The sequence below is a fragment of the Podarcis erhardii genome (assembly GCF_964252035.2).
Source record: "Podarcis erhardii genome assembly, chromosome: 7".
Classification (NCBI taxonomy): Eukaryota; Metazoa; Chordata; class Lepidosauria; order Squamata; family Lacertidae; genus Podarcis; species Podarcis erhardii.
In genome coordinates, this window is record NC_138511.1 from 72528234 (window position 1) to 72541973 (window position 13740).

Sequence of the window (13740 nt, forward strand, 5' to 3'; positions counted from 1 at the left end):
AACACTATAGTGTTGGTTCTCCACTGCTAGAAAGTCTGTGCTATCAACAGCTATTTTTCCTTCTTCTTTAATTAACAACTTTCCTGCATTTCCTTTCCTTCTGGTCCTCACCGTTTTACCATCTCCTTTCCCCATCTGCGACTCAGGATAAGCCCATTTCTCCCTCTCACCCACGTCCCAAAACGTGTATGAATTAGAACATCTAATTTCCCAGGAATGAGGAACCAGAAAATTACTATTACTGTTACTATTGTTATTATTCATCCTAAATTCCCAGGGCAGAACTATCCTAAGTTCCCAGCACAACAATACAGGAGGGCAGGGTATTATTGGGTTATTGCTTTTATTTTTATTTTATATACTGTTGGTCTTTTTATGTGAACCGCCCTGAGACCCCCGGGGCAGGGTCAGATTTAGGTTTGATGAGACCCTAAGCTACTGAAGGTAATGGGGCCCTTTATCTGTCCAGCTTCCTTTGTCAACAACATATGGTCACTGTTTTTTGTGCTGAATATATGCTATATGGTAACTTATGGACCCAATAGGTATCTAAAGCCATTTGCACATAACAAAATATTTACATCATAGGAGCCTAAACAACAGAAAACACACTTGCTGTATGTAGGGTTTTTTTTTTCCTTTATTTTTTTTCGGGGGCCCCCAAGAGGGGCCCTAAGCTATAACTTGTTTAGCTTATACGTAAATAATAATAATAATAATAATAATAATAATAATAATAATAATAGTTTATTATTTATAAAAGTCTGGTAGTTGTTGTTCTCTTTGACATCTGATGGGAGGGCGTTCCACAGGGAGGGCGCCACTACCAAGCACTGAGTGGGTTATTGCTTTTATTTTTTATTTTATATACTGTGATCTTTTTATGTGACCCGCCCTGAGACCTCCGGGTATAGGGCGGTATATAAATTCAAACAACAACGCTACGTTAAAAAGCGAATGCAGCCGGGAAAGCAGAATTATCTGTGCGGCGCGATGGGAGGGTTGGAATTGTGTGTGTTTGTGTTGGGCCTATTTAACTGCCTCTTGTTTTGTGTGAGGCGGAGACGCGGCGGCGGAGAGGCTGTCGCGGCGGCGGCGGCGGCGGCCTTTTGAGGAGGGAAACGGCGCGGAGAGGCCGCGGACTGATGGTGCCGCCGCCGGGGTTGCAGGCGAGGCTCCTTCTCATCTCGGCTGTCGTCGTCTCAGCGCTGTGAAGCAGCGGCGCTGCTCCCGCCACCCGGCGCGAGGCGGAGGCGGAGGATGTCTGGGCTCTTTCCCGCTTCCCCTGACAGGCCGGGGCTCCCCGGCTCGTCCTGAGGCGGCAGGGGGCGGCGCTGCTGGGCCGAGCGAGGCTGGGCCGGGCGGGCTCCTTCCTTCCCTCCCTCATCCCCCCCACCCCCTTCCCCACCATCACCACCTCCCTGCGCTTCGGAACATGGCGGCGGCGATAACGGTGGCGAGGGAGTGAGAGGAGGGAGCCCCGGCGGCCGCAGGTGAGCAGCAGCGAAGAGGCCGCGGCGGCGGCGGCGGCGACGCTTCCAAGCGGGGAGGCCGCCTCGGCCTGGAACCTGCCAGCAGCGGGGCTTCGGAGCCGGGCACGGCCTGGCTGCCCCGCGAGGGGTTGGGGAGAGGGGCGCTGTGCTCCCCGCAGCCCAGCAAAGGCCCGGGCCCTCCAGGGGCAGCCGAGCCCATCCTGGCGGAGTGACAGCGAGCGGCCCATAGCGCTGCCTGCCGCACGCATCGTGGGCCCTGATTTTTCCCCTTCCTTGGGGTGATGCCTCCTGACCCCGCGGGCCTGCTGGGTGGGGTGCAGCGCCTCCTTGTCTGGTGGGTGCTGCTCGCTCGCTTTAACAGGGTGGTGTTGTTGTTGTGGTTGTTGTTGTGGCCGCTCATTGTTAGAATTATTATTCCAAAATCCCCTCCCCCCCCCGTTATACGAAGCCTGCTCCTCTATTCCTTCGCCTTCCTCTCTCTTCTCCAACCCCCCCCCCCCCCGCCATCTCTGGAGCATCCTCTGGCACACGAGTCTAATTAATTCATATGGAATTGGCTGCCATATGATGTGGCACTTTGTGTGTGTGGCCAAATCTATGGAGGAAGATAGATCCGGTCGATTTATCGAGGGCTGTTAGTCATGGTAAAACGGAGCCTCTGTGTTTAGAGGCAGTATACCTTTGAAATAACACGTGCTGGGGGAGGAGGGGGGAGAGCATATCAGCGGGCAGGATAGCTGCCTTCCTGACCTGCTGAAGGCTTCCTGGAGGCATCTGGCAGGATAGTTGTTGGAAACAGCAGGCATGCCGACTACTTTTCCATATTTAAGATGCCTGCCTTGCTTCTTAAGTTCTGATCCAATGTTTTGATATCTTTCACCCCTGCCCTTTCCTTCCCTTCTTTATCTCCTTTACCTGGGAATCCTCCCTTATCAGTCTTTTGGCTCTTCCAAAATAAAAGTTTACAGGAGGCTGTTAAACACACACTTTGGACTAACCCCCCCCCCCCTACTTCTCTTCTACTTTAATCCAGAATAACTCTATATTGAGTTGGGACTTGGGTGTTACCTGCACTTTTTCATTTGCTTCACTGTTTCCCCTTGATTGCTTTGAATCTGTAAAAGTGACTGAGGTTGTCACATGAGGTCATTTGTGGATTTTATTACCAGATTGGTTTTAATTATTGTTGTTTTGAAATGTGTTGAATTATTGATAGACGAACTTAGTCTGAACTTTTTCCATCCTCCACTATTATCCAGATGTCCTCTCTTAGCAATGTCTCACATTCAGATCCTAAACATAATGTCAGGTGGGGATGTATGTTCTGTTGGAATGAAATAAGTTTAATATATAAAAAGTTTCTATATAAAGTATATGGCATCAGGATAGTTTATAGAAATTAGGAAATAGCATAAAATAGCATAGTGTATTGTGTTATGAACAAATGTTGAATATAAATATATATCATTTGGTCTCTAATGTGTGTATATATTGCTTTGGTTGTTGGTATATATCTGTCATTCTTGCAGTTTTGAAAACTGAATGCACAAATAAACTTAAGGGGTTTCATCTTTCTACTTTGAGTGTAGTTCTATGTTACAAGTTACAACTTAAAAAACAAAAAAACATGACAGACATTTTGATAAACTGCCGTATTCCCTTCTGGGGAACGGGTTCAAGTTCAAAGTGAACTTTCTAAGCACATTACTAGTTAAATCTCTGAAGTAAATGAGACTTGCTTTCCGCAATCATTTTAGGAGTGAGGATGAATTATATTAAATGCTACCTGCAGAAAGTCCTGTACTATACTTGTCTGCATACTGCAGTCAGTTGATAGGCTTGCTGTAGCTGTTGCTTTGATTATTGATGCTTGGTCTGTCATGGTGATTGTTCACTCATCAGTAAACTCTAGAATTTTGTCTAGCCTGTCAGAAAAGGATGCATATAGTCTCTCCTCTAAAGGATTAAAATCTGGGCTAAACACATGTATTCGGGAAAACAAGGAGGGACCTAGCCATCTAAATGAGGCAATTTCATGTTGCTGAAATGGAGGCCATACAGATGATAGTGGCCCAGTTTGCATATTAACTCTAAGCCTAACTATGGCTTAGCAAATGCAAGCAAGCTTGTGGGTACCCAGAACAAAAATCTCATCTACTTCTATCCTCCCTAGGTCCTGCTGGTGCTGTGCTACCCACAGCTAAGCTAAGGCCTGACTTAGCATTGTGTGTGAACCTAGGTTTGTCTCACTCCAAACAAACCATGTGCTGTAACCAGTGTTAGAAATTGAGATGTGAAAGCTAGGAGCTGAATGGCACCTAAACCTAGGTTGAGGGCGCAACAACAGAATGTCTAGGTGTGCTCTTTTTATAACAAGAATACAAAGCTGAAAATGAATGAACTGTAGCTAAAATATTGTGTTCATTTTTCACATGGTCTAGTTCTTCCTCTGCACCCCCCCCCTAATATTCTTAAGAGGGTCTCTTCTCCAGTCTTCAGAGATTAGCTGAAGGTGGGGAGGCAGAAAAAGGTCCTCCTTTCCTTCCACACTGCAGTTTTAATCTGAAATCTTAGGCGCAGTACTGTGCCCAGAGCTCAGAAACTGTTCGTGCTGATGAAATTCCCTGTCGCAAAATGCGCCTAGAACAATGGGAGTTTCAAACACTGGCTGTAACCAAGGTTTGATATTGGTTTATCACTCATTGTTTGTTTGGCTCAGCATTACCTGCAAACAAGGCAAATATATTGTGTTGTTCAGTAGATTATAACTGAAATGCTAGGATATGCAACATACTACTGAATCATCTTTTGATGTACAGATGCACAGTAGCCAATATGTGACATAGTAAAGATTGTGTTTTGGGAAACATTTGGCACAGAGTAGAAATGTAACATATGTATGTACCAACGCCCCATTTTTATTTATTTTTTTTAAATTAAACTAACTAAAAAGCATCCTCAAAAGTCTGCAGTCTTGTCTGGAGAATAATCACCCTTTCCCTGCTGGTAATTTTGCCACTTAAAACTGGCCCCCTCCACTGCTTCCCCCTTCCAAATTCTAGATGCCTTTTTATAAGAATAAATGTATACTTGGCCTGAAGGCATGTGATGCAGCTGCCTTGTGAAGCTATGCAGGCCTGGGTCTAGGCAGTGTCTGGAAGGGAGACTGCCTGGGAACCTTATATATGCTGCATTGTGTTATATGTGGAAGAAAGATGGGGTAATAAATAAATAAAAATGTGCAACCGTCCATTAAGAAAGAGGAAGGAAAATTGTTCTTCTAGTTTACCAGATACAGTACTATAAGAAATAGTTTTAAATAAAGACCAGTTTAAGATAAGCATTAGCAAAAGCTATTTAAAGGTCTATCAACTCTAGAATAATTGTGAAATTGTCATCCTTTGGAGGTTTCAAAGAAAAGCTGTGGTTTTACCTGTGGGTAATTTTTCTGAAGAAAAGTGTTTGGGCTTAAGCTTTTCTAGAATATGGAAATGTTACCCCTCTATCCGCGATACTTGGAAACTGACCAAGTTTCCTTATGGCAAGAAAGTTTATTTATGCCTAGAGGTGTTGATTTTAAAATACAGTTGACTCACATCTTGCACACATTTAACTTGCGCGATTGCAGCTTTATATCCTTGGCAACTGGCCAGCTGAAAATGCATCCAAGGCGGGTAGCTTAAAAACTTAAAGAGCTTTTAAAATTCACAAACTTGCTTACCGCTTGCAAGATCTAGGACAGCCCCACAAGATCTCACAAGAGCCTCCAGAGTCTGCACAAGAGCTTGCCCTTTGTTTCAGCTCAGTGGCAAAAAGAGGAAAGTGATGTGGCAAACAGAAGTATGGAGGAGCTCTTTGAAGGAAGCTTCCGTTGGAAAGTGCAATTGAAATATGCTTCTTGTAAAATGAAACTTTGTCTTGGTATTTTCTTGCAAATATACCATTATACATGGTATGGAAGAAGTACATAGCGAGAACTTTTTGTTCCTTGCTCGTAACAGGAGAATTGGTAGTCAGTCGCCCAGTGAAATTGATTGGCAATAGGTTCAAGTGGGTAGTAACCAGGTTGGGCCAATGGAGGGGGTTGGCCCCAGTTGAAATCCTGGTTGGAATTCCACCAACCCACCTCCTGTGCCTGCTATCCACAATGGGAGAAAAGCTTACATTGGTACCAATGAGAGCAGGTGTGAAGGTGCAATTCTAAAAAACACAAAAAAACCAAACTAAAAAAACCCCTCTTCTCTTGCCACAGTCCTGATTCAGCTTAGCTTCCCCGAACTGGCTGTTGGCTTGTTTCCTCTAGCAAAAGGACACACAAGGGCAAACAATAAATGTTGCATGGTGCATCTATTTTGGCCCTGTATCCTATAGTTCACAAGCCAAGTTCAAAAAATGTAAATGTATCACTTTACAGTGTGCTGCCACTTGTGCCTTAGGGGTAGTTTTGCCTTTGATCTGCTGACTAGAGCAATATAGCACCACCAGAGAGAGTGGGTGTGTGAGAGAGGGAGACATTTTATCCCATGGCCACTTACAGTGCCTATGCCACTTATGGAACCCAGCCTGCAAGCTTCCCACTCTTACCTAGAAAGGGAAGCTTAAAGAAATATTAGATTGACTTGTTAAAAGCAAGGCTGTTGTAATGGTATATTTGACCATCAATTGTTTTTTGTCTTTTTGTATCATAGGAAGTGGATGTGGTTTCCTCTTTCAAGAGCAGCCACTTGAGATGCTGGTGAAGGCCACCTTTCTGGTTTGTATATATCCTTATGATGGACTTTGCAGAGGTGCTTAGTGCTTTGGGAGTACCTTCTTCCTTATGTTCCTCCTCTTTGAGTTCTAGGAGGGAAAACCTATTGGCATTCTCATAATCTATTAGTAGTGTGGCCAGCACTGAAAAATTGTTTTCACTGGTGGCCTCCAAACTATGAAATCAGTTGCTAAATTCAGCATAACAGATTCAGGAGATTGGCCCCTTTAAAACAAGTTGCCAAGATCTTTCTCTTTTGGCAAGCCTTTTATAACTACAGTATTGTTTCAGCATCACCTCTCTGTTTTTCATCTGCAACTTTTATAATACCCCACTACTATTTCTGTAATTTTAATAGTTCTTTGTTTTTCTTTATTTGTAACCTGCATTGAGAACAATTGTTGAAAAATGGCTCCATGATCTCCATAATCAGAGTGAGAATTTCCACAATTGTCATTTTATTGTTCTTGTTTGATAAGGGAACATGGGGAAACACTTTTCTTCATCTCAGAACAAGGCAAAGTTGTAAGACCTGTTCTCACAGGATATTCATAACTGTGCAACAGTATATGCAGGAGAGGCAGTATATCAACTTTAGAACTTAGTGACTTTTAACTCTCTTAATTATTTCTACAGTATTACTGAAAATGGTCAGTGATCATGGTGCCTGTTAGACATCAGAATTATAAATTCGCACAAACTCTCTGAGGTTACTCCCTCTACTTTGCTAAAGTTGGCACTTCTACATTCACCCAAAATGTTGGCTCCTGCTCTAGTTTGCTCTTGCATCTACAGTAGCAAAGCAGTCCAGAATCCTTTCATGCTGTGGTTTTTCTGGCATGTCACTGTAACCATGCAAGTATATGTGGCTGTTAGCTCTTCTCCCATTCAAAAATACAGTCTGTTCTATGGTTAGAACATCTGACACTGTGCCAGATACTACAAGAGACTCCCTCTCCTTTGTGATAACGCTATCTGAGAAACTACTCCAGTTTATAAATTGCTGGAAATGTTTGCTGCTCTCCTGTTGAACATGCTGAGAGCATAGTGTAGCATTTTCCCCAGAGTGTTAATGATGCCTTCAGTGTTTAGAAGGATGTCAATAAATGTTTGGGGAGGTGGGGGTTAAAGAGTTGATCCTGTGAGTACACATACCAATTGCTGGTGTAGGAAACCAGTTCCCTTAGAAGCTTCTTAGTCCTATGATTTATGCTTGGTCTCTCACAGTATATTCTGGGACATTAAAGATAAGACTTTTAGAGACAAGCCAATAACTTCCTTCGTATGCCTTGTAATCGTCTTCAGCTGACTTACAGGTCTAGGATCCTTCTTTTGCCTGTATATTCAGAAATGTCTCCCCTCTTTGCAGTAGCTTGTTCCTATCTCCTACCATCTCCTGCTTAGCAGGCTTGATTCCAGCTTGAAGAGCGCGCAGCCAGGTGACTTCTCAGTAGACAGGGAACTTATGCTCCCTGGTCACTGCCTCGTGGCATTTCTGTTAGCTCAGATCCTTTCTGGGCTGACTGCCAGAAGGTCTTTGCCCTGTTCTCCCCTTCCAGTGTCCCCTGCTGTTTTGCTCTTTTAAGAGGAAGCCAGTAGCCAGAAAGTAGGCTCCATGTGCATGGATGTTTTTCAGCTCAGAAGAGCTTACTGGAAGGTAAATATTCCCTGCAGTAAAGATGGGTTGCCTGCAATATAGAGGGGTGTTTACTATGGGACTTTGTCTCTATGTATTCTGCTTATTTTTTGGAAAAACTGTAAGAACACTTGAGGAAGGTGAGTTGGGGCAGGGGTGTTTTGGCCAAAGGCTAGAAGCAAGAGTAGTTTTTGAGAGCGGTAACACTTTCTATATTATAGCCACACTATAGTTATCTCATGGTTACTTCTTGCAAAGCAGGTTTTTCAAACAACACAAAAGTAAAATGATTGCACATGTTTAAGTTGCAAGCCCTCTTTCAAATCATTTTCATCTCTTGCTGGGGGGAAACAACTGTTCTCCTGCCACAATTAATTTTAACTTAGTACAAAATAACTTTACGATTAGTTAGCATTCTGTTCACTTGCCTGGGATGGGAGTAAGTCCTCTGGGACTTAGCATGACTTTTATTTCTAAATAAATTAGCACTGCAGCAGGTTGTAAATGTCTCTAACAGAGATCCACTAAGTGGGCACAAAATATTTTGTGTAATAAAACACAAATGGCTGGTGACTATAATTGTGCTAGCTTTATTTTTTCCCCCCTCCTAATTATTGTAACTATCAGGTCTGTTTGCTTCTTAAACAAACTCCAAGAGCAAAACCTTTCTTGGGATCAAATATAAAAAAAGCAGACATAGGATGTTCTTTTGAATTTATTATGTTATCAATTATACCTGTAAACTTAAAAGTTTGATGTTTATGGTGAAAGCAGTTGTTGAAGTAAACTGTCAGCATTTCATTAGTGAGTTGGTCCCTTGGCTGTTTCATAAAGTTGTCAGTTTATTTTTATTACACACCTTGAAGTCTCACTGGAAATCATGCAAATCTCAACTTTTTGTTGCAATGCTGCATTTCTGGCACTCATAACTTGAAAGCATTATTGCAATGAACTCAACCCTTAGAAAATGAGGGAGTTACAGTATATTACAATAATGATTTATTTTTAACAGAATAAATTATTTTTAAGTTGGCCACAATATTTTTGAGATATAAGTTGGTTAGAAAACATAATCACTCTTGATATGCCATCCCACTCTTCTAACTAAAAGGAGCCTTATGGTTTCCCACAGGCCAAAGGACCTGGGCTAAAACAGCTATCTGCAGTCTCCACTTTCTAGATCCATCTGTCCAGATAGGAATGGAACCAATGAAGAGTGGTATTGCGTGTTCCCATCAAAGCCAGGAAACCCAGAAGGGTATCATGGCTGATGGTATCAAAAGATCTCGAAGTAGAGTAGAGTACAGTTCTCTATCCATCTCTTGGCACAGATTATTCATTAGGATAACCTTTGCACTTTTTGTTCCAAAACCAGGCCCGAAAGCAGACTATAATGAATCCGAATCAGGTTAATTTAGGAAATCATGGAGCTGAGATTACTTATTTTCCTGTATATTGGTTGCGAAAAAGTCATGAAGTTCCTAAGAGGATGTAATATTTCATCTCTTTCCCCCCCTAGATAAATTCAGATTAGAAAAGCGGAGCCAGTTCCAGGGTGAGGACCTGTAAGAGGCAATATAATGCGGAAACCAAGCCCTCAGAAAGGTAAGCAGTAATCCTCAAACAAGGAAAGCCCATGTAACTGGTTCATTGATATATCCTTAAATATATTAATGGAGCCAGATATGAAAGCTATAGATGCTTTTTCAACCATCTGGACAAGCAAAATTATGGACAACATTTGGAAACCGGGTCCATAAAACTACCTCAGATTTCTGTGGAGAGATGAAATTAAAAGACATGCATATCCCATTTTGTTTTCTTCTTTCACACCAACAGATCTGTACATAAATTCATCCTTTTTCTTTCTTTTGTGAGTGTGTTCAGGGCTGCTTCAGACCAGACAGAACTAATTACACCATGATTCATTATGCATGATGAATGCATGCATGTGTCTCAGTGCAGTGGGGCCCACTCTGAAGTAAATCTCCATGGGATTTTCAACTTTATTGTGAAAGACCCTTCAAACATGGGATATGTAACAAATGTCTATCTACCCAAAGAATATTCACTGCATAGGCTGGGCAGATCTCATTACCAAAAGCCTTATTTCTACATTTATAATGGAGCATTTCATTCAGATGTTAGCACAACCTCTCAGCCATACAGTGTGATGAGTTGTTTTTCTTCAGATGCGTACATATATCCTCAAAACCAAACTTTTGTACATGATGATAAACAAGTACAACGTAGTTTGGTAACCTGACATTAGGAGCTGGGGATGCATGCACAATGAATTATCATTACACTGAGACTTGAGTAATACACAGGTGAAGGAGGAATGTTACCTTGAATTCTTACCAAACTTTTTGCACTTTTCATTTTCATTATCTGAATAGTTTTTTTGAGATGCAAATAGAGCAGTTCTCAGTGAGCAAGTACACAGCATATAGCCCCTTCCAAGATTGAGGTGTGTATAGCATGAGTGGGGAACCTTTTGAGCTGCATGGGCCAAATCCTTACCAGGATCACCCTGGTGGACCAAATTTGGCAAGTGGGTAGGGCCTCCCACTTGTCAGCCACCTGAAATCATGTGTAAGGTACTTGAAGCTGGGACCTCAAAGAGCCTCGCAAAGTGCTGCTAAAAGGGGAGGGTTTCTTTCTTCATCTTAGCCAGGGGTTGAATGGAATCCCCTGCTAAAACAATGATAGAAAAAGTCTCAATTTCAGCATGGGATCCTGATGCACACCAGTTGCTGAATCAAATAAGGGGGGCAGCCTCAGAATCTCCCATTAAAGGGTGAGTGTTCCCATCATTTTAGCATGGGATCCCATGCAAGTTTTCATGGAAACCTTTGCGAAAATAATGAGGAGAAACTCTTAGCAGGGGATTGCAATGCCAACCCCTTCCTGAATCAGGTAGGATTTGCATGGAATCCTGCAAAAGTGAACAGGATTTAACCTCATCAACTAATGAGCAGGCTTAAAATCTGCTCAGATTGGATACACAGTGCTGGGAACAGGGACACCCTGCTAGCACAGGATTTAACCCCACCCTGGTGCCTATCAGGTGACCACATTAGTGATGGCAGTGGTGGGTGAGTGTGATTTGAGTAAAAAAGCGTTTCGGGCCAACTTGTACTCCCTGGAGAGGACTCAGTCTTTTGTAAACATACTCCCATAGACCTCAGAAGCACTTAATGAACAATTTTAATCCTGATTGTGGGACAGAGCAGGGGATTAACTAGCACATCCTTGGCATGGGTGGAAGGTGGAGGCACTACCTTCTGATTTTCTGATCCACAGCTGTTGGCACCCCACCTTTCAATACTCCCTTTCTGCTGGCTGCCTCTTGCAGGAGAATACCTGGCAGTAGCTTGCCATCTGAGTGGGCAAGTTGGGTCTGCACTGTGGCTGAGCTCCCTCTTCAGCACCACCACCCCCAGCAAACCCCAGTGTCACTCCTCCTCTCCAGTGGAGACTTAACAGAGGAGAGACTATGCAGTATCCTCATCCACCCCATTCAACATCAGGAGGGTTTGGATTGCACTGCTCACTGGTATATATCTAAGGAAGTAATGGCTTGGTCAAGCTTAAGTTGGACAGCGGTAAGATTATTTTGTATGTTGCCTTGGCCACTGACATTGCAACGTAGTTGTAGCTGATACTGCACTTAGTTTGACTATGTTGCTTCGTGGTAGGAAGTGTTTTGGCTTCCATCAGCATAGACTCCACTTTTCTGCACACACACAGATGAACTTTCTGCCCATAATTACTTTTTAAGGGAGCCTAGCTTGCCATTCTGTTTACAGCTAGGCCAGCTGAAGGAAGCTCTTCTGAGCCTGTGTTGCTGCTTTGGCACCATCTGCTTATACTCCCAGCATGGTGCAAGCCGGTGCTGTGTTGGCAGATGCATCCTTCCCTTTAATGAGGCATGAAACCAACAACCAGCCTACCTCATGGCACTTTTCTCTAGTGACTATAATATTTTCTCCAACTGCAAGGCAAATTGTGATTGTGTCTGTGGCATATGCATTTAAGGCAGATTTTTCTTTGCAGCTGAATTAGCCTTTTTCTCCCTGACTCTGAGCAGTTGACTAGCAATTTTGATATAAAGGAAAGAAGGAAAGAAATCCAGCTAAGAAGGTAGTATCTGATTCTTCTTTCTATTCAAATATGCCATACAAAGTGCAAGGATTGTTCCAGGAAATTCCTTGTCTGATTTACAGTGGTGCTGCTACTCCTTCTCTCTCTACCACCCCACTTCTTTCAGGTTGTTTTTGCACCTCTAGTTGTTCATCTTACAGAAGTTAGTCCCTCTCTAGCACCACTTGTCCTTTTAATAGTGTGAAAGTAAATGGAGGAAAACAGAAGCCTATGTGAGCATGCTGAGAGGCAGCTGGAGAACTTGATAATAGTGATGCTGGTTGATTAGTCTGCAGCGTGGTTGTCTGGTCTTTGATTTCAGCCTTCTGTTCAGCTGATTATTTTCTTCATGGAATCTGTATCCTCCAGCCACTGCTACCATTGTGACCTCTGGTTATGAATATTATGCAATATGCTTCAAAAGCAGCACCTGTGCTTTTAGCCAGGCCGTTTCCTGTCAGTGCAATTGGCTTTCTAGAAAGCAGTTGAAGGTGTATTTGTTTTCTCTAATGGAATTATTTTATCAGTAGCTGTCGTGCACTTCCTGTGTGTCTTTAGCTCCCTGTTTTTCTTCTTTTTTTCATCTATTGGACCCTAACAAAGCTTTGTCTATATAAAAATTTAATGAAAAATTAGATTCCACTCTCTAAGGAATCCTAGAGAGTGTTTAGCAATCCTATTTGTGTTTACTCTGAAGTAAGTCCTATTGACTTAGGAGTGAGGAGATGGAACAACAAGCATCATTAAGGCATGTTTTGTAAATATTTATTTATATGCATTTTTAATAATTATGGCCCCTGGCCCCACAACTTACATTTCTACCATATAAGTATCAGAATCACTTTTGAATTATTTCTTGTTACTTTAGAAAAGGAACTTCTCCCCACAACCCTTTGGGCCAAAACAAATGTTGTTTGCCATTATGCGGTTTATTTATCTTCCAAAGATCTCAAGGTGATGTACATATTTCTCCTGCACCCCATTTCATCCTCACAACAACTCTGTGAGGTAGGTTAGGCTAAGAGATGGTGACTAGCCCAAGGTCACCCAGTGAGCTTCATGGCTGAGTGGGGATTCGAACCCTGGTCTCCCAGGCTGACCTTTATTTCTTTAAAAAACAGCTAGTGTGGTTAGAGAGTGAGCTGGTTTGGGAACATGGCATGGGAAGATGGGCTAAGGTATTGTCCCTGACATGGTGCTGATAGTAATTGCCTTCCCCACTATACCTGCTGTTCATAGTGGGAGGAAAACATCCATTGGTGCCAATAGCAGACCTAGTGGGGTTTGTCCCCCCTGGTCGCCCCTGCCCCCCACTACTTATTGAAGAAAAATCAGCTTCACAAGGGAATATCGTATGACAAATATTGCTTCCACTTTGGCCCTCTTTTACTGCTTAGTGCAGGAGTGGGGAACCTTAACCCAGGGGCCCATTGCAGTTTCTAGGCCTGTCTCTGTTTGGCCCTTGGGACTTTTCCCAGGCCTCACACCCTCCCACACGTCACACACTCCTTGAATGCCTTTGCTGGTTGGAATGTGTCCTTGAATTGTGATAACTCCTCTTGCTTGCCTGGAAGAAGGATGGAGGGGTGTGTATTTGTGTAGAAATCTCTGACTTTTGTATGGCTGGAATGTAACCCTAAAAGTCCCATCCATTGCTCTGCTCATTATTGCATCTGACCCCAAACACCACTGGTATGCGGCACTCAGAAGGTTGC

The 13740-nt window shown here is 43.0% G+C and overlaps 1 protein-coding gene across 5 annotated transcripts in view; it reads left to right on the forward strand.

Moving 5' to 3' along the window:
• Positions 1-1088: 1088 nt before the first annotated feature.
• Positions 1089-13740, forward strand: part of SCMH1 (Scm polycomb group protein homolog 1) — a 44328-nt gene continuing 31676 nt past the window's right edge. For 3 of the 5 annotated variants that reach the window (XM_081868969.1, XM_081868973.1, XM_081868971.1), the window contains exons 1-3: positions 1089-1493; positions 6182-6246; positions 9399-9484. In XM_081868969.1, coding sequence (XP_081725095.1) covers positions 9460-9484 — 25 coding nt within the window. In that variant the 5' untranslated portion in view covers positions 1089-1493; positions 6182-6246; positions 9399-9459. The remainder of the gene's footprint in view (positions 1494-6181; positions 6247-9398; positions 9485-13740) is intronic. The other 2 variants (XM_081868970.1, XM_081868972.1) reach the window with 1 other exon arrangement.